The sequence below is a fragment of the Plectropomus leopardus genome, chromosome 21, assembly GCF_008729295.1.
Source record: "Plectropomus leopardus isolate mb chromosome 21, YSFRI_Pleo_2.0, whole genome shotgun sequence".
NCBI lineage: Eukaryota > Metazoa > Chordata > Actinopteri > Perciformes > Serranidae > Plectropomus > Plectropomus leopardus.
In genome coordinates this window covers 5,784,046-5,805,437 of record NC_056483.1, presented here as the reverse complement: position 1 = coordinate 5,805,437, position 21,392 = coordinate 5,784,046, and the positions used below count along the sequence as shown (strand labels likewise).

General features: G+C 37.8%; 2 protein-coding genes across 2 annotated transcripts in view; both read left to right on the top strand.

The window, feature by feature from the left end:
• The first annotated feature begins 573 nt into the window (after window positions 1–573).
• pxdc1b (PX domain containing 1b) lies at window positions 574–13,609 on the top strand. The gene is made up of 5 exons (XM_042510494.1): window positions 574–1,183; window positions 9,902–9,993; window positions 10,153–10,270; window positions 10,361–10,472; window positions 12,093–13,609. Exons 1-5 carry the CDS (start codon window positions 928–930, stop codon window positions 12,214–12,216), a joined length of 702 nt encoding a protein of 233 aa, XP_042366428.1. The 5' UTR covers window positions 574–927; the 3' UTR covers window positions 12,217–13,609.
• Window positions 13,610–17,164: 3,555 nt separating this feature from the next.
• LOC121960895 (protein disulfide-isomerase TMX3-like) overlaps window positions 17,165–21,392 on the top strand; it is a 44,389-nt gene continuing 40,161 nt past the window's right edge. Inside the window, exons 1-4 of the mRNA XM_042510784.1 lie at window positions 17,165–17,258; window positions 17,503–17,560; window positions 18,914–18,953; window positions 20,375–20,498. Coding sequence (XP_042366718.1) covers window positions 17,165–17,258; window positions 17,503–17,560; window positions 18,914–18,953; window positions 20,375–20,498 — 316 coding nt within the window. The remainder of the gene's footprint in view (window positions 17,259–17,502; window positions 17,561–18,913; window positions 18,954–20,374; window positions 20,499–21,392) is intronic.

Sequence of the window (21,392 nt, the reverse complement as noted above, 5' to 3'; positions counted from 1 at the left end):
ATGAAAACATTTTAAATGTAGTGAATATAAAATTATTTAGATTTTTTATGTGGGATGCTTTAAAAATGTGTTTTGTTGCTGGACCCCATCCACAGCAGTACATTGCTTTGCTCCTATGTTGGACTCCAGCCTGCTTCTCCAAACTGGGTGTGTGCCGACTGACATCTACTGTTTGTAACACACTAACTCTGGATAAATATCCCATACAACACCACTTAAACAAATCTGACCCCCGTTTAATGCTCATTGGCTGGCACAAGAGCTGCTGGGTTTGAGTTCTTGGAATCAGATATTTTTCCTGTGGTTGTTTCCAAACATCTCATTTCCAAGATTACTGATTTGAGGGAAGACGTGGCAAATGGCACCAAAATCTCGGGGTAATAAAAACAATTTGAGCAAAGAAAAAGAGGGAAAATAAGCTATTTCTCCCATAAATAAAGAGATGGGCAGTTTTGTTTTTGCAGGCCTTTTGCATTCTTTGCATAATAATACCCTGTTGTCAAGGGGGGAGGAAGGAAGGAGGGAGGAAGGAGAGGGGAGGAAACTGTGCTGAAAGAAATCCAGACAGTGTGAAGTGACTGGATTTAGGAAACTGGAGGAGGGAGCAGCTCTGTATACTTTGAGAGATCTTTGGACTTTTTTAATTTTGCTGACGGAAAAATAAACAGTTGAATCGATAGTCAAATCAGTTTTGCGGGGGCGGTATCTGTGACTCTAAAGTCTATTTTTTTTTCTCAGATCATGCCACGTTTGAGATCACGCCTGTGATGGGCTGAGCGAGTCATCACCCTCCTCCTGCAGAGTCACAGCCGAGAAAAGTTAGCGAAGTTGTCTCAGCGTGTGCGTTTTTAAAATCTTCAGTGTCTCCTGCAGCCGCCAGCCTGCTGTCCGCCGGCCCGCCCAGCATGCGGGACTGAAGGCGGAGGAATGGCATCGGCTGTGTTTGAAGGCACGTCGCTGGTCAACATGTTTGTCCGGGACTGCTGGGTCAACGGGATCCGGAGACTCATCATCAGCCAGCGGGGAGAGGAAGAGGAGTTCTTCGAGATCAGGACAGAGTGGTCTGACAGGAACATTTTATACTTGCATCGGAGTTATTCCGACCTGGGGCGGCTGTTTAAAAGACTGCTGGAGTCCTTTCCTGAGGACAGAAGAGACCTCTCCAAGTCTCCACTCATAGAAGGTGGGTCTGATTGGAAATTAGTGTGGCAGGAAGTGACGATAAAGCATTAAATTCAGATTATTACAAGTAATGTAACTACAAAAATGAGGGTTTAAATCTGATCAGGGGCGTAGCTGTGAATTATGGGGCCCTGTGCACAGTAGATGGCTGACCCCCTTAACTTTACCTTCACCCATTTTGACTGTTTTTTTTTCAGGTTGCAACTAATCATCAACCCTTTCAAACCTTGGCAAATTAGCTTTTTTAATTTTTCAAAAACATGCTAAGAAGGCAATGAGCAACAAAAGAAGAAATTACCCAAAAATTAGCAAGAAATTAGTCAAAAGTAGAGCCCGGCCGATTCTGGATTTTAGGGACCAATGCTGATACTGATATTGGGGAATAAATAACTCAGATACTGATATATTGGCCAATATTATGTATATTAGGGGTTGGCTGATATTGTTTTTTCAGGGCTGATACTGATACAGATTATTAGTAGTTAATGAGATCGATAACTGATATTTGGAACCGATGTGCATTTCCAATAAAACTTCCTTTAGCAGATGTTTAATCAAAACTGAAACATTCAACATCATATACAGGAAATTTCCAGCAACTTTTCTTTATATAAAGTCAAGTGAAATTTTAAATTAAAAAATGAATAAATAGCTCCCTGAGGTTTTTACAAAATAAAAGATCCTCTCATGCTGACACTTTCTTTACACTTTTGAATTACTTAATTTTATCAGCGATAATTTAAGTAAGTAAAGTAAATATATTCAAATTATGGTAGACTGAGTTTCTGCAAACCACTAATGGGCCTATGCTACATTTGCATGTTTCATTCGTATAATATCAGCATTTCTAAAGTGACATAGTAGCCTATATAAGATGACTGATTTGGAGGTGGAAGGGTTGGAGGACGCCTGCCAAGCTACAGACCACTATCAACAAAAATCAAATTAAGTTGTGATTTTCTAAGACATTGCTGTGTTTCCAGCATTTTTTAGGCACAAAATGTGGTCGTCTTTTGCTGAGACATTGCTGCGTTTCCTGCCTGGATTGTTCCTCCCAAACCAGGCATTTTAAGCCAAAACATGATTTTTTCGTAACTATAACCAGCTGTTTTTTGCGCCAAACCGTAACCACACATTAACCACAGTGCTGTTGAAAGGTTAAGTTTCAACATACCTGCTCTCAAAAGTAACATGTATGTGGTTTGCAGAAACATAGAATGCCAACGTTTTTTCTGGCGACTGGGTTGCATTTTTTGGACCCGTCTGAAAGTTTAGGTTCTGCTTTTTTGGCTCTATCAGAACAGGAACATTTCCCAAGTCGTGGATTATTACTGGGGAGGAAAACTTTGATTCTGCGTGCACAGGAAAACCCCCTCAAAACAATATTCCTGTTTACAGTTAGCATCAGAAACTGTAGCAACAGCTGCTGTTTTGTGCTTTTAAAAAAGTTTTTTTTATTGTCTCATTATGAGGATAAGAGTCAGATCCCGTTACTTTACCAGCTGTGTGAAAAATTGAGAATCATAAGGGTATATCCTATTTATATGAGCAATTTATTCATAATTTAAATGTGGGCTGCAAAATAAAAAAGAAAAAACAGTCAATATAATCAATAATGTTTTAGGGCTAATCTGAGCCAAACTGATTCTTAGCCTAGACTTGCATGTTTTTGTTTGGACGGGTCAATAATTAACAAAGTGCACTTTCAGGTGTCACATTAGCAGACCTATCACATAACCTGTAGACCAACATTGTTACAGCATGTTGCTCAATATTTAAGAGCTAAAAGGCTGTTAGTCTTATAAATTCACTTTCTTTTTGTTGTGGCCTAAAAGTTGGATTCCCCATGCGGAAAATTTCTCTCTGCATCATAACTTTTTAGGAGGGGTGGATGTTGCTGTTCTGCTTTAAAGGCAGATGTATTCTGTCTAAAGCAAGTTTTTTTTGTGTGGGAGAGAACGCAAACAAACACAGGGAGAACTTTCAACTTTGCACAGAAGAGGACGAGGCTGCGATATATACAGCTGTGAGGTGACGGTTCTCTGTGCTGTCCCCAAAGAAGTTGTCAGTTTGGAGACACGTTTTTCCACAGGACAGCGAAGGGGATACATTTAGATACACTCTATGAGGCAAAAGAAATGTAGTGTCGTTTCCTTCAAATATTTTCAGATATTAGGTTTATATTTCTTTCTTTTTTTTTTTTAACTACAACATCCAAATGCAATTTTATTTTGAGCATATTAAACGTAAACTATCATTAAGCATGCATGCAAAATAACTTCATTAACACTTGGATCGACATCAGTTTTCTTGTGCTGAATTCAGATGACTTCCACAAGCATTTAAACCCCTGAAACCTTAGAAAATGGCTCGATTTCTTTTAAAAACAAAGGAAAAAAAGAAACTTGGCAAGAAATGTCCAGCAAAAAATTTGGTGACAAGAAAAGAATCTAAAAATTAACAAAGATTATTGGATATTATTTAAAAAATAGGGAAAATATATCTATAATTCCATTAATTATATATTTAAATCTTTGCAACTGATTTTTATATTTTTTTTTGTAGCACTTTCTTGAGATAATTTCTTATTTTTATTTTTACTCTTTTAAAAAAATAATCGTTCTTTTTTGTTGTTTATTTCCAGGCTATTTTCTTGAAACTTTTAATAATTTCTTGCTAATTTTGTGCCATTTTTTTTTAAGTTGCTCATCGCTCTTTTCCCATGTTTTTGAGAAATGATTTATAAAAAGGTGATTTATGAAAAGCTGCCGTGACATCTTCTGCTGCAAAGTTTAAGGCAGATCTTTGTAGATCTTCAGGCATCAAGAGCTCAAACCTGTGGCCCTGAGGGTTTGAATCTTTGACACTGTGGTTGTGTGGCGCTGCCAGCCGGTTTGGCAGAGCTCCCAGCTTGTTCTTGTTCCTTGGCACTTCCCTTTTGTCTCTACCCACTGAGCCTATACGAATATTTTGGAAACATCCCTTTAGTGGCGACTGGAAAGCTCCTCTTCCTGCCTGTGCACTGAAATAGCAGACAAGCTTGTTGACAGCTCGCTGCTCTGCCGCTGCCAGAGCATTTTGGGAAGAGACATTTCTGATCTCATGACTCACTTTTCACTTCTTTTTTTACTGTCTGTCACCCCTGGTGTCCTGATTACTGCTCAAAGATACATGGAGCTGTGATTTTGGCACAGGCGGAGATGTCAGTGTTACTTTAGAGAGGTAGTTTGACAATTTCATGGATGGATAGGAAGCTGCAGGGTTAATAACGATCCCCTAATGGCCTTTCCTTCATTCCTACCTCTGTTCAGTATTTCTTTGCATCCGCCCTAATTGCCAGATTGAAAGTCGCGGTGTAAAAATGTAGCTCTGGCATTTCTCACTCCGCTCTGCTCCAGTTTCTGGCTCATGTTTTCCTGTGTCTGTGCTGCGTCCGAGCAACAAGGAAGGCGTGCAGAGCTTTACACTGATGTCATGATGAGAGAGGGAGAGGGAGAGGGGTGGACTTCCCATATTTAGTCCAGCTCCTCTGCAAAGGCCTCCCAACACTTACCTTACATGTGACCCCAGAGCGAACACAGACAGGAAGCGATCCCTCACATTCCTTGTGAGACAGATCCCACAGAGGAATTTCGACACACACTGTGTCCAATGTCCCTCCCTCTCACACTCATACACCACCTACATGAGAAATACTCAACAGTTTACTCTTGGACGCTTATGAATTATTATTTCAGAGGGTTACTATAGAGCAGCCGTCAAAGGAGGGACATTGGCTCATGTTTTTATCTTTTTTTTTTGGAGTGTAAACCACTTGGATTTTCCTTTCAGAAATATGGAATAGATGTGTTATATTTATTTATACTCTTGGTCAGAAAGTAAATACTCTTATTTCCCAAAAAGACAAACTATTCCGGATACAGCAGGTAGACTCAGAGCTTTTTATTGTTTGTGTAACCAGTTGAAAAGAAATTACAAAGCAGCTGCAAACAACAAGCAATATATGTTGTAAGTAAGACAACTAATATTTAAATTTGATACTGATGAAAGTTTTTGGGATTTTACATAGTAAAAAAAAACATTGATTTTACTGTTGTAATATTGAAACTTAAAATATTATGTTGGGGGAGAGTAATTTATGCACATCATGTAGGTGCAAGGCAGTAAAAAAAGAAAAAAAAACATTGTAATTGAAGGAAAATTTTTGACCTTCCACATTATAAGTAGGATCGAAACGTCTTAATTAAATTTTAGTGGCGTGGAGTAAGTGTGCAGCCATAACTCTTTCCTTCAAATGTCGTGATTTTAGACACACAGCCACTGACAATACAGGTGCTTGTGCAAGAAATGCACAAGAAATATGTAACGTAGCCTGACCTTCTCATGGATGTTCACTGAGGTTTGATGTCCGCCGCTTGTTGACTTGAGGCCTCCAGAAATAACATGATGACGAAAAAGCGGAGAGTCAGTGGTTAGATGATGTGTTGACATGTGCTTATCAGATCCACGCAGACGATAGAACGAGCTGGTGCTTACAACATCTGATGACTGTTTAGATAATGTGTTTGAGGATGACTCGGTCTCAGTCGACTTCCTGTTTTGCGTCTACTTCTGCTGTGTTGTTTCAGCTAATAGATGAAGTGTCCCGTCAACAGCGCGTGCTGTCACAGAACCAACAGACGGGAGACTTTAGTGTGCAGTTACAAAGATTATGAGGCCGGCGCGTACACTAGAATTTCATATGGTGTCTGTTACTGTTGTTACTTTTTACAAACTTGTTGCACTAAGCAGATAAACACCAACTCTTAACCCTTTTCAACCTGGGCAAAGTGGTTTGATTTCTTTTAAATATGGAAAGAAGGCAATGAGCACCTTCAGATGGATCTACCCCAAAACTGGCAAGAAATTAGGAAATAGCAAAAGACCTTACTTGAAAATTAATTAAATAAATAAATAAATACATTTTAAAAATGGGGAAAATTAATAAATAAATAAAGAAAAGAAAAGACCTGAAAAAGTGCCTAAAAATGGTAATAATTCTCTAAAATAATTTTAAATTAATTTTTAATATCTAATTCTTATAACTTTAACTATAGTATTCTGGAAATTTAACCCTAGCCTTTAAAAAATAGTTTTCTAAATCTACTAATTTCTTGCAATTTGTCAGACATTTCTTGCCAAGTTACTCATTACCATTTTTCTCCATATTGTCAAAAGAATTCAAACCAAAGCTTTAAATACTTGTTAAAGGCATCTGAATGCAGCACGAGAAAAGTGACGTTGATCCAGGTTTATAACGGATAAGCTGATGTTCCATAGGAGATAATTAAGTGTTAACACCATAGAGAAATAACCAAATGTGGCTAAATGAATAAGGAGAAAAAAGGAGACCACTGCAGCCAGGAAACCATGCAGGAAATAGACTCTGTCACAGGAAACTGGAGGAAATACACTTACTGGGCCTGGTAGGAAAAAACATAGCTGCTTATGTGTCAGTGTTTTTGAAGAGGACAACACTGTAATTGTCACAAATGTAGCAAATCTGAGATAAAACACACAAATTAGTATTTCATAGTTTCTGAATATGAAACTGGTATTTTGGTGTCACAGTGGGAGGAGAGGTGCAGTAGGAGGGGTGTCACTGTCAAGTTGGCGGCGCACTGCAATTTTGGTGTCGAGATTGATTGCATTATGTGCCGCCCTCCTGCTCAGAGCACACTCGAGTTTTGTGCCTTTTCTTACACTCTAATTGATCGCTGCGACCCACATTAACCTCCAAAATCACACAAACCTCTTTTATTCAATATCTCACTTTCATTATGCATTCCTCAACCCACAGACATGTCCGACTGCACAGAGTTAGACATAGTGTGACTCTGATTATGGCTAGGAATGCAGAGTAAACATTAATATCTGTCTACCACTGCAGCATACTTATATGAAAGTCTTTCATGTTATTAACATGCCTTATATCCTTCTGATGGCTGCAGGCATGTGTTGAATTTTCGTCTGTAATTGGAGAGGCGTGCATCGTCAAACTGCAGCTACACACACCAGATCCGCTGTGGTTACCACGATTAAAATCTTGCATAATTGACACCGAACTGTTGCAGAAATAACCACACATACCTCTCTGTTGCACATCAAACATGCTTCTTATTTATTAGTATTCCACACAGACTGCTAGTTTAAGCAGCAAAAATAATCCCATCATCTAACATATAATTTAATTTGAATGCATTACTGTGATATTTCTCAATTCAAATGTGGCTATTACCTGAAATTAATGTCAAATACATTCATGCACCCTTACACAAAACATGGTGACCTCTGAACTTTCAGAATGTGCAGAAATATGGATTAAAAACAGACATCATCTTCTTATTGCAGCATATTTGGGCTGCTAAATGTTTTGTGTTTCCCTGACAAGTTTCCTCTCGACACATGCTCCTCTTGATTTTCCACTCTAAAACCAAACTGCTATTTAAGTGGAGAAAACATCTTTTAAAAGGGATCGGAGGACTTGTGATGATTGTTACCACTCCCCAACGCGCCCTCTGATAAGGTATGATAATAAAATTCTTCCTAATCCCACCCTGTTTCCACGTGCACCCTGGGTGTATTAAATACTGTGCACTTGATTCATAGCATTAGCATCGCACATGACGGGACATAAACTTAATGTGTTTACAAGGACAGCAAGAATGGGTGTGGTTTACAGTCTCTGTAGTGAAGTTATCATCCAGACTTTGTTTCCGGTTAAGATGTTAACTGCTGTTTTTTCTGCAAATCAGCCATCCCACCAAAATGGCATGCACTGTAACAACATTGATTACACTGATGTAATGGTTTCCAGTATTCCAGACTGGAGTTGTCTTGTTTATTTCCTGACTACAGCATGAAAACAGTCAGCTGCCCAGTTGCGTCATTTAACAAAACATGAACAAATACTCAAATTTCTTCAAATTCAATTTTGTAGGATTGAGGCGGATATATTGGTAGAAATGGAAATATAATAATTATGGTTTCTTATGTATATAATCACCTGAAAATAAAAATTGTCATGTTTTTCTAACCTTAGAAAGAGCTGTTTAACATCTACAAAGAACTTCACGCTGGTTACAATCTGCAGTCCTCATCGCCAGTCGCACAAAATCCCCCTAATTCTTACACGCTGCTCCTTTAACCCTTTGAAACCTGAGCAAGTTGTCTTGATTTTTGTCAAAAACTTTGGTTAAGTTAGCAAGAAATCAGTAAAAAAGAGAAAAGAAAAGAAAGAAAAGAAAACAAAAAATTACCTGAAAAATGTGTTTAAAAATAATAATGATTCTGCAACATAGTTTTAATTATGTGATTATAATTATTTTAAATATAGTTTTCCAGAAAATTTTCCTTGGCTTTTTAAAAAAAATCATGGTCTAAATCTATAAAATCTTGCAATTTTTAGTACATTTCTTGCCAAGTTGCTCATTGCACAGTGCATTTCCCCCCATGTTTTAGAAAAAGAAATCAAACCAGTTTCAAGGGTTTAAATACTTGTGAAAGATGACTAAATGCAGGACAAGAAAAGTGATGTAAGTCCATATTTCAAAGGGTTTAACTGCCTGAAAACTTGACTCACAGCTGGTCAGTTATGACAAAACAACACAGTATATCAGTGTGAGCCTTAAACTTGTGTGATTCGTCACATTTCTAGAAAAAAACAAGCAAACATGTGTCAAAGGGGATTTAAACAGCGAACATGACCTGCAGGCAGTATGAGGTCCAGACCGGGTGGGAGTCTCACTTGTTTCCTCGTGGTGATTTAAGCGCCCGATCACTCCTCACATCCCCCTGGGTATGATGTCATCACTGCTGGCCATTACAAATGGATGAGACTGTGACTGTGCACAGCGCTGCTTCAGGCTCTTACTCAGTGCTTCCATGTAACAGTAACCGCCGTGTGACTGCGTTTTGTCTGTAGCACTTACATAGATGGAGAGTCATCAGTGCGGCTGCAGTCTTCATCGTTATTCCCCTCACCACATCCCTTTGTCAGCACGGCCGTAAATGATGCTCTGCTGACTGCTCGCTCACATGGGCGGCAGCCTAAAAAGTGCTGATCGTTCACTCCCACCGCGTCTTAAATTGCACTCCTAGTGTTATGCAGGATTAACGTGTTATTGTGTCGCTCTTCTCTCCACCACTGTTATTACTTTCCTCTGTTATTACTGTGATCGTATAAATGTTTACAATTACACGGGCGGTTTAACGGCGTCGCTCTGTGCTCTAAAACAAGCGGCCTATTTTTTTCCTTCCTCCCACTTTGGGTAAATATCAGCGGCATTGTTCATAAAAAGGTTACTGTATGAAACAGACTACTACCTTTTCACTCGTATTTGTGGCAACCTTTGTGAAGACGAGGGATAAATTCAGACCTGTCTGGCTTTTTGTGTGGACAGATAACAGCCTGGTGGCAGTAAAGGTCAAAGCAGCTGCCCTTTTTTTATCACACAGGCACAAAAATATCAACACTAAACATTTAGATTGTAGGCACTTTATTTGTACATCGGACTGTTGATTTTTTAAAATATTTTGAGATATTTTAAAAGATATGAGAAAATAGGTTTGAGGTTGAAAAACACCGAAGTTACCCTTTAGGTAGTGTATTTTGTGAAATATTTGTAAAATTCCAACACTGAAGCTGATGATTTCAGATGTTCGTATTTGTTTCTTTCAGGGCTGGTAAAAATCAAAGAGGCAAACGACATTGAGGAGAAACTTAACGAGGTGGAAAGACTACTGAAGAACGCCATCAACATGCCGTGCAAGGTCGGTCACTCGACTATAATCCTTCAGATAATATCAGTGCTTTATCAGCATGGTCACTGTGCATTAGAAGGTTTCATGATACGTTTTCTTTGAGGCTAAAAATTAGATGTTTGAAAACTTAAAGCTTCGTAGACTGCACTGATAAACCTGACTCCACAGTACTCCAGGTCAGAGGTGATGTTGACCTTCTTTGAGCGGTCGCCGTTGGACCAGGTGCTGAGGAATGACAAAGTCCACAGAATCCAGCCGTGCTTTCAGAGTCCAATCAAGATATCAGGTATGGATCTGGTATTATTTTGTAACACAAAGATGGAGCCGCTTTTAACTAATGCCATTAAGACTTAACCAGCACTTTGTACCTTTGCAGAAATCATGCGGTCCAATGGATTCTGTCTGGCCAATACGGAAACCATCGTCTTTGATCATAGTGTCCCTGAGGAAAAAGAGAGACCCTCATCCACTGACTCTGTGGAACATACGTGAGTATAAAGACCAATATTTCATTACATAATTTATGCAATAATTTTAAAAAATCATGCCACAAGCCTTGTTATAACCTCAAAGTGAGTAAACCCAGCAGTTTGCAGTGTAGTATAAATAACCTTTCCCACACATATGAGGATTTCCACGTTTGCTCTTGAGAGTGCTGTAAGTGTTTTGATGACTGTGGGAGTCCTTGAATGTGACCCAACCCCAGGACCCTCCGCCCCAACAGGAAGTGTGTCTGTGCACCTCTTCCTTCCCTGGGCGTGTGTAGGAAGCAAAAGAGGAACACATTCCTCTGGGTGTTTCACACAAAACACGACTTTACATAACTCTTAAAAATCTGAATAGTTAACGTGTACAGTGGAAACCTCTTATTATTTCTTCTCTTTATTTCTCATGCAGATTAAAATCGAAGTGGCATTTCTATATTTATCATATAAATATAAAGTAATGAAACATATAGCTTTGCTATTTACTGAATAATGTTGACTGTGTCAGCATACAGCTTCATGATTAATCCATTTGACAGGGCGTCTCAAACCACACTTGTTTTTCTCCGTGCAGTCTCCATCACTTGCAGCCATGATTGTTTTTCATTGTTTGAGTAAACAACACAAGGTACATAATTTATGCTGCTACATTTTGTTGGTTCGTTTCTGGCAGTTTGTCAAAAGCTACAAAGTGACCAAATTTATTATCATTAGTATTATTATTAGGGGATGACGTGCAGCGAAAGGCTGCAGGTTGTAGTCGAATCTGCAGTCGCTGCGGCAGGGACATAGCCTTTTCTTCATAGTAATAATGTCTCAAGAATATCATATCTCTAATTCTCCTCAAATTAGGCACAAATGTTCACTTGGACTTAACAATTAACTGATTAGATTTGGATGGTCAAAGGTCAAGGTCACTGTGACCTTGCATCCATCTCATTCTCCTGAATGCTACATCTCAAGAAGACCTTTAGGGAATTTCCAGAAATTTGGCCACAAGTGTACACTTGGACTCAAAAATGAACTGATTAGATTTTGGTGGTCAAAAATTCATGCTAATTTTGAAAAAAAAAAAGAAGACACAAATTCACTGTGACATCATAATGTTCTGCAAAAACACTTTTCTGGCCATTACTGAACGCTGTAACTTTAACAGGGGAGATAATTGGTCAGTTATTTGAAGTAGTGACACTAATCTCGGGTGTCCACCTTAAAAATGCTGATTATACAGATCTGCTGGGTGAAAGATGCGTGTGAAGCATCCGTGTTTTAGAATTTGTCGCATCTTTGCAGCAACATCCATATTTGCAGCATTGCCATCTCTCATGGCTACGTGAGTGTGGACTGACATGTATATGAACTGCACCTTGACTGGTTGGAGGCATTCCAACACATTATTTTCATGTATAAAAAACCTCCAAAATGAACATACTGCTTTATCAGTATAGGCAAACTATCTGCTTAAGCTGATAGTTGATCACTGTAGCTGTGATAACTATAGGATATTTCCACTGTGCCAGCAGAGAGTCTTTATGGGTTGATGTCGACAATTAGCACAGGGCCTTAAATCAAATGCATCACACATCCTGTCCTTGGAGTAAAGTGTCTTTCATTTGTTGCCAGGTATGAGGATGGAACAGAGTTTCTGCCGTTGGAGGCAGACGTGTGTGATGAGGAAACAGAAGCGTATGTCACCAACCTTTCCTACTACCATCTGGTCCCGTTTGAAACTGACATCCTGGAATGAGAGACTGATGCCTGTTGATGGACATCTGATGCTATTACAGAGGACGTGGAAGCTATGCAACGCTGCACATAGCTACTCCGACTAAATGCTGCTTATATTATCGAACTCTAGAGCTGCTCTTCTTGCCCGTTTTGGAGTCGGTGCAGATGGACCGCATGCACGGAAATATTGGAAGAACAGCAGCGCCATTTTATTTGTGCCACTTTAAGCGACGTCACCAGTGTGCCTCATTCAGGGCCTTATTGAGTGTGTCCAGAAAGGACATGACAGGACTGTGTGTGCTGGCTGCAGAGGGCTTTCGGGGTTTTAACACAACCTGGGGCAAGCTCCTTCAGTCCTGAAGCAGACGCAGACAGCTGGAGAGGTTTCAAAACAATTCGTCACATGTCAACCACAATTTGGAGACAAATTTACAGTATTTGACCGTTCACTGTTACTTAAAAACTGAGCTGAATCAACCAGCACTCTTTATTTTTCTATCTGAGTTGTTTTACCTTACGCATTTCTCCATGAAGTCATCGACTTCATTTGCCAGGAGATATGTGACGCACTTCTGAAGCCTTTTTTCTTCTCATTTAAACGGCTCCCTCAAGTGTTTTCCAATGTTACCACTCCGGTGTTTTATTCCTGTGGGAATACAGGAGGCTGTTAGGAGGCTTTTTGTATGACATCTGTTTATGGTGCAGTTTCCACCAGCATTTAGGAACTTTTTTGTTTGTAAAATACCAGCTTGAGACTTTGAGGATAAATCCTGTTTTGTTGCTGTGATCTGCAGTCAGTTCTTTGGCATGAGAGTACTCTGCGATCCAAGTGAAACTAGGCTATAAGATACAAATTTGTGAAGTTTAGCTTCAACTAAAGATAAAGGAGTAGAAATCACAGAGACAGACTGTGACTAAAATCTTCCTGAGTTAGCATAAAACAAAACTTGATGGTAAATGAGGGAGAATACTGGAGCTATTATATGTCTGTTTCACTTGGCTCTTGGATTACTGTCAAATTAAAGAATGTAAAAGAAATGTTAAGTGTCATTAAACTTTCCAAAGTTAGAACTTTAAGGATAACTTCAGCCCCCAAATAATCAATATATGTATATCAATTACTCACCCCATGTTATGTTGACTTTGTAAAGAAAACTTTGTTCTTGTTGCTTGCCTCCGCAGTAAAACCAAAAACCAAAAACATAAAAAATTTCTTGATGAATTAAAGACATAGGGGTCCAGCATAAATAAAAGCAAAACTTTATCAAAACATCCATCTACAAAAACTCAGACAACTCATGAAGTATAATCCAAGTATCTTTTATCCAGTCATATACTCAGTACTTCCCAAACAGACAACCCTTTTTTTATGCTCTCTTCAAAACCAGACTCCATTTACAAAAATGATAATTTTACTTCGCTGAACACTGGAGCTGCTGGTCTACCTCTGCTTCGATCAGTTAGTTATTTTTTGTTATTGTGTGACTTTAGTGTTGTAAAGGGTTAGTCCGGATTCTCCAAAATCACACAATAACACTGACTAACTAACTGGTAAGGTCAGAGGCAGACCAGCAGCTCTCGAGTTCAGCAAGGTAAAATTGCTGGTTTTATCAATGGAGTCTGGCCTTGAAGTAAGTACTGATACATTTCACTTTCAGTTTAGTTCCCTGCCGTAACAGTTAGTCTGTTTAGGAAATAATGAATGAAACTTGGATTATTGGATTATTAAAGTTTGTAATCAGATATTTGATATATTTTTGCTGTTAGTAAACTCAGCACCCTATGACTTAAGTTCATCAAGAATTTTCTCCGTTTTTGCAATTCTTTGTTTGCCAGAGGCATGCAAGAAAAACACGTTTTTTTATGAATTCAGCACAACACGGGGTGAATAACTGATATACAAATGGTTATTTGGGGGGGGTAAAGTATTCTTTTAATGCTGCCTTTTTAGATGTAGGTGAATTTTTTTTGTAAAGTTTTGTCTGTAGAATAATATGTAATAAGTGTTTGTAACATAGCTTGTAGCGTTGCTTATTTTATGTCTGTAAACAAATAATGAAATGTATCAGAGCGGAGAATGAGCGTAGCCGTCATGAGGAATCATCTCACTGCTGTTGTTGTGATGACGAGTGAGAAAATGAGGCAAAGACAGCTTTGTTTTATGGGTCAGCTGAGGTCATAGCTGACCCGCTCTGTAAGATGACGTGTGGGTTCAGTTGCAGAGCTGAATGTGGGAGTCTGCAGCTTGGCCTGCGACGGGGGAACAAGTCCTTTCTTTATCTTAAGAAGACAAACGACCATGCTGTACTAAAACTTTCTATAGAAAGAGCTGCGTGAAATACCCACTTGATTAAAATTCATGCCTTTTGTATGCTTTATGGGTTGCTTTCAGTTCTCATAGCTCCTTTGATCAAACTGGAGCATTACACGTGTTTAATGGCAAAAGTAGTTATATTTGTGTAAGGCTGACTGTAGAAAGTTCATCTGTATTTATTATTTTGACAGTTTTGTCAGTGCAGAAGTCATTGTGGCCTTACACTGCAGGCTAACAGCTTGTGTCCACTTTCCTGCCCCTCCAAATACAAAAGGCATTCAACCCTCACAAACTTGGCACGCGGAGCTTCGACGGGACGGTCCTCCGCATGAGTCTATTTAGTAACACAGTCATGATCAGCATTCACCCCATGAGAAAGTACAGCTCTTTCTCACGGTGTGAAACTATTTCATGCTTTCCTCCAAAAATGACGTTATAAATTGAAGAATATTTTACAGACATAAAAATGTCAGTTGGAAAAAGCTCTAGCGTACATAATAGCAGTGATTAATATGCTTCAGCAAAAAGAAACTAGAATTTTTTTCATTTAAATGCAAATACAAAGGTCAAATTTCCTCTCTTTCAAAGAACTGTGTTATGTTAAATGCTGTATAACTTCATATTTGAAGATATCTGTTTAAATTTCTATCTCAAGAGCCATTACGCATTCGAAATATTCTGCCACAGTCTCTGATATTGTGACTAAAATGGTACTCAGCTGATTTATGAAACATATCAGTATGCCCAAAATCATGCCAGCTTGGGCTGTGAGGACTTGTTGAAGGACAGTCTGACAGATATTATGTACATGATATTACACAAAAGATTTTATTTATTTTGTAAACTCCAGCCGCACTCTGTGAAGCTAACCATCCTATGCCTTGTAATTTCTTTTTTTTTTATGTGTGATGTGAGATTGTTTTGTGTGTAAATATGTCAAAAGGATTGAATGATAATCTTAATAATAACCTTTGAAAATGAAGTTTATGTTGTGACATGTTTGATAACTTTAAAGCTATTCAGACAGTATTAGATTCAAATTATTATTCTAAAAGCTTCTCAAAATAAATATGTTTTCGATAAAAGGATTTTTTTGTGTTGTGTTTTTTTGTGTGGAAATACTGATGTAAATATTCGCCCAAGATTGTATTTATAAGGTGTTCATATTTTATTTATTTAATTTAATTTATTTATTTATTTAAGGTTTCCCAGCTGACCTGGGGAAGCAGAATTTTGGGAAAATGTACATCCTTGATTAATCCTGCAGTTCATAGGGAAATATTGTGCATCTTATTCCTCCACATTTATCTAACAACTAGTTTCCTTACAGATTAATCTTTCAGGTGCAAAACATACACAGCATCTTATAAAATGTAACACACAACAGTACGTAAAACAAAAATGAAAGTAGCTCATTGTCGACAACATTAAATTGCTGCCTACATCAAATCAAATCAAACTTTATAGTCAAGTCATACATGAAATGCACCTCTAAGTGCTCAATACAAAAGAGTTAGAACATGACAAGAAATATTAAAATCAAAATAAGATATAATATAGTTTCATAAAACTAACAATATATGTCAGAATTATGAGGTAACAGTAAAAGTGAAAGATGGGAAAAAACACACATTCATATGTGATGATAAAACACATACAGAGGCCATGCAAAGATGTAGTAGTAGTGTTACTTTTATATGTGTAATTACAAGTAATAAATATATTTATACAGAAATGTAAACAGGCGTAAAACAGTGAGTAAAGGTAGATAGGATAAAGTGATAGTGTCAGAGTAATAACCTACATAGCAGACCTTGCTGATAATACTTTAGTATCATTTTGAATGCAGGACTGTGTTTGTGATGGGTTGTTTTTATATTGTAATATTTTTATGTTTATACAGTAAGTGAAGGGTTTATGTCAGAGCAGTGAAAGATCTGGCCTGTTGCCCATTTTGATTATCATAGAGCGCCACCCTGTGGACAGTATCAGCAGTCACCATCAATATCATTTTATCCTGATTTAATACAGTGAAATACAGCTTATTGTGTGATTAATAAACATGGTTAAACACAAAAACCTTGCAGAATGAAATATGTAATTTTTATTTTTTACAGTGGTCTTCTTAACAAAACACAGTAATATAATTTAAAAACTGAAAATATGAACATATACATACCAGTCATATGTTGTTTTTTATAGTTATATATATTATACATATACTATATAATATATAGTTTTACTTGCAATAACAAATACACAAAGACACAGATGTCATACAGACAGGAGGGTAGGGGGGGTACAGGTTAATTACACATTGAAAATAAAGAAGGGAGATTAACTATAATTGTGCATGGTCAAGATTTGAATTATTATTATAGGGAAGCTGCTTTGTGGAGAAAATTTGGGCCAAAAAGTATTTGGGTCATTGTTAACGTGTGTGGGTGTTGTAATTATGTAGATTAACAAAAGGGCAGTCAGTAACACACACACACACACACACACACACAAAAAAAAAAAAACCAATAATACATTTTTATAAAGTTTTTCGAGAAAAAAAAATATTTTATATTATATCATATTATACACTTTAAAATAATGCAGCTGCAGCCGGTGGCGCCTGAAGCCGTCAGGAGCCTGCGTAACCCCGCGCATGCGCAGAGCGGCTCGATTTAGCAGCTGTATTTCCTGCTTGCTGTTTCCACTCGAAGCGATGGCAGAAGTGAAAGCTTCCCTGGTTTGTGGCGGTACGTTCACTTTTTTAATTCCTGTACATTTAACATTACACCGTACACGTTACCCCAGCGCGTGATAAGGCGACCCTCAAAGCTCCTGCTGGTGAAACTGTGGGAGGAAACTGATGCTGAGTTAGCTGGGACGAGCTTTAGCTGGTGATGCTTCAGTCATGAGGTTTCAGGCTGGAGGGCTTGGAGACTGCACAGCTCCTCTTCACGTTAACATAACATGTACTTTTCTGTTTTAATGTTGCAGTTGTAGCGGCTTTCCTGTGTTCAGCGGTGCTTGCATTTGTCGAAGATCTAGATGACACGTAAGTGATGCTCTCCTGCCTCAGTGTTTCACCTTCCTGCTGTTTCTGCTGTGACATTATAACGTGCTGCTGCATGCAATGCAACTTCCGACTTTGTGTGGGTGCAAATTAGAGTTTAGGTCAATTTACTTGCTATTTAGGCTTTTTTTCCCAACATGTGCATGTTTATTTTGGTGCAATTTTACCATATTTTTAAGAGTTTGTGACATTTCCAAAGAGTTACATAATTATCGTCAAACAAAAGAGGCTTATTTAAAGCAGAAATAAGATGGGGGTGGTCTTGATTTCATGTCAGGTTTCCAGTTTCACAGAGCTTTTTAATTGGATGTCTGTGGAGATTTTGTCTCCTGTGTATTTTGTGTTTGTGAGATTCTCTAATTTGTCTCTTTTTGTAATTGGGAGCTTTTCTTCTGCAAGTTTTTGCAAATAATGTCTCATGCATACACACTGGCCATGCTGTTAATTCTGTGTATATCCAGTGTACTGTTATCTATGCCTTAGTGTCTCTTTATTTTTTTATTTCATTTAATTTAAAAGTTGTGCACAGATAAAAACATAAGTGTTACCATGTGATGCTCCATACCAGATTATAGCGTAGAGCTAATTCGCATCTGCAGTCATCTGCAGTTCACATTAGCAGTTATAATTACCTAATTTATTTTTTATATTCAATTGTGCAAAGGGAATTTTAGGTCCAATAATTCTTTGTAACACTGTCCAACTGTGCAGTAGTTGGTGCAGCAATATTCTCTGCAGTTATTCAACTTGTCAGTGTTCTTCAGTATCCTAACTTATTCTCATTAATGCCACTATTAAATGTATATTTAACATACAATGCACATGTTGTTTACATTTTTGATTACTATATCTACTTATGTATGTAGTGCTGCACATTGTATCATGATGCACATATTTTCTAAATATTTCTAAACCTCTATATATTAGTTGTACATTGTATTGTAACGTAAGGGCTTTTATATTTCTATATTTTTATGTTTTATACTTTAAAATTTTTTACAGAGATGTTAAATTGAAGCATTTTCCCAAGATTTTTATATATATTATATTACAGATATATTTTTACCAATGTATGTGTTCTATTGTATTATATATTTTTATTTCTTATTTTTTGGATTTTTATTTATTTTTATTCATACTAATGCACATATTTTATTTTATGTACATATTATTTTATTTTCTGTGATCTTAGTTCTTATTTTCATCTTTGTTATTTCCACTATAATTCTGTGTGCTTTTACACCAGAACTGTAACACATCACACTTTACTGATGGGGATAAAGATGTATTTTTCTCTGATTCTGATTTAACATCATTTATTTTTCTTTTTAACAGATTTAAAGACACCAGAGTGAACGATATCTGGCTGGTTGACGTGAGTATGACATTACACACACGCACAAACACACACACACACACACACACAAACCAGTCTGTGTCCATTCAGCTATGCTTTACTTAATATCCAGCGCGCCACTGTCCGGATCATCCCTTGCGGAAGTGGCGGCAGTCGGGGGGGGATGTAGGGGGGGGGGGGGGGCCGGAGGGGATGTGCAGACTGCCCTCTGTGTTTGTGATTAGAGAATGAGAAGTCATGCATGCCGGGCAAAGCCAGGGGGCTCGGAGGGGTTTATATCAGAGTTTGTGTCTGGGTCCATATAAGCAAATCAAGCTCGAGCACCCTGAGCTGTATTCAGACCTGGTTTTATAGATTTTACTATTTCTGAGAACGGATACACAGAGACTCATAATAACAAAGTGAATATTTTACAACTCATTTTATTAAGTTCAAATTGAAACTAAATTGGCCAAATCCAATAGAAAGGGGATTTATTGGGGAGTGATCTGATCTAATCTTAGTGTGTATTTGATCTGAATTACTCCCACTTGCATGTTGTATAAGTGTTTTCTTAAAGCTCCACTTATTCGTGTTTTTATAATACAAATGAATCAAAAGTCTTACGTAATGTACAAGGTGTCATTTCCAGTGATGAAAACCTGCAGAGAATTATCAGCCAGCCTAGTTTAGCCAAAGGTTTTGGCTTTTTAGCACAATAACTATATGGTTTTGTGAGCTTTGTTGCTGACAGACATTAAAAGCTGTTAACAGCAAAAATGCCCCAAACACTAGATAACAAACCCACTTTATACGTCCTGCTCAGCACTAAACAGCACACAGACACAGTTAGCGACAGTTAGGTGAATAAAGTGGTGCATTTAGCTGCTGAGAGACAGATATTTCCCTCAGGAGGTGGTGGAGGCTCAAATCAGAGCTAAAATTGGAGTGAATATTGGGCTTACTTTCATCAGGTGGACACACGTATACAGCATATCGTTACTTTATGGCTTCTCAGGTTTAATCTGCAGTTTTTTGGTTTTTTATGTGTTAGTCTGAGAAACTTACATGTAAAAAGCGAGCACAGGGGAGGTAATGTCCCTCTTGGTATGTCTGTTGTTGATTGCTTATATAAGAAACGTGCAAATGTAACGTATTTGTGATTTGCAAAAACATACAGTGCCAGCATTTTCTCCTGGCGCCTCGATGAGTGTTATCCCTGGTCTGAGATGAAATGGAAAATTTAAAATGATATTAAATGTTTTATTTGTTTTTCAAAAATCAGCTGTGGCACACGCTCAAAATTCAGCACAGTAATGTACATAGATGTATTTGTGATTATAAAAGAATCAAGATTTGGTTGTTTACCATATAGATAATGTTATATTTTGTGTGATTAAGCATAATGTTGATAGTATGTTGCTCATTATTTAATGATTCCCACCTCCTATTATTTTCAGTTCTATGCGCCGTGGTGCGGCTACTGCAAAAAACTAGAGCCAGTATGGCACGATGTGGGAGTGGAGCTGAAGAGCTCCGGGTCGCCGGTCCGCGTGGGAAAGATGGATGCAACTGCTTACTCTGGTGAGTGAACGATGAAGCTCTCCAAGGTCTTACCTTGTGTCCCTCAGTGATTATTTCATGTGCTGTAGACAAAATTACATCAGCCTAATGAGGGGGCCCTGCATGTAAAAGGCTTTCAGGTCCAAGGTCTTAAAAAGCACCATAAATGATGTAAAAGATAGCTTTTTTTATTGTGACATTATCATATTATAATATGACACATATCATTTAATACATTAATTAACAGACTGAAATTTTATTTATATTCCACTGGACTTTTAGTGGTTCAACATTTTGGAAAATTTGTATATTAACGTTGGCACGAAAGCAGACTTTCCTCCTCCAAAATACGACCACATATATTGTTTGTACAAGCAGTTTATTATGACCCATGTTTATGTTTTGAGTTAAGCGGTGACCTCTAGTTGCTGTAGTAATTATGACTGGAACAAAAGAGGGTGTCGGGTTATGTGGCATAAAGAGTAACAAAGTCCGCCTACAGAGGAGAACATGGTGGATTGGTCAAACACACATAGGACCGTTACCCAGGAGGCCGCTGTTTGTGTCAACTTTGAGTTATTTTAACATACATAACGAACTTAGCTTACGTCACATATGAAGCGGGAGCTTTCGTCAGTTACAAAGTTACAAACATACCTGTTTTTAGGGATGTTCCTAACTGATTTTAGCAGAAGTTTAAACTTAAACTAGTCGACTAGTCTCAAAGTAAGAAATCACTCCAAAAACCATTTACTCTATAATGTCATACATTGTATGAAAAAAATATAATGTATATCATAAGAGCCATTTGAAATCGTTCATCACATTTTTCAATAATAAAATCGTATTTTAAATGCCACTAAAATATTTGGCTCCTTGTACTGGACATTATGAACATTGCACAATATCCCGACA

What these genes read in the sequence shown, in the direction of transcription:
- pxdc1b (XM_042510494.1), top strand. Translation starts at nt 928, where the DNA reads ATGGCATCGGCTGTGTTTGAAGGCACGTCGCTGGTCAACATGTTTGTC. An exon ending in CCATCAACATGCCGTGCAAG is followed by an intron (nt 9,994 to 10,152) that starts GTCGGTCACTCG and finishes CTGACTCCACAG; the next exon opens with TACTCCAGGTCAGAGGTGAT. An exon ending in ACTGACTCTGTGGAACATAC is followed by an intron (nt 10,473 to 12,092) that starts GTGAGTATAAAG and finishes ATTTGTTGCCAG; the next exon opens with GTATGAGGATGGAACAGAGT.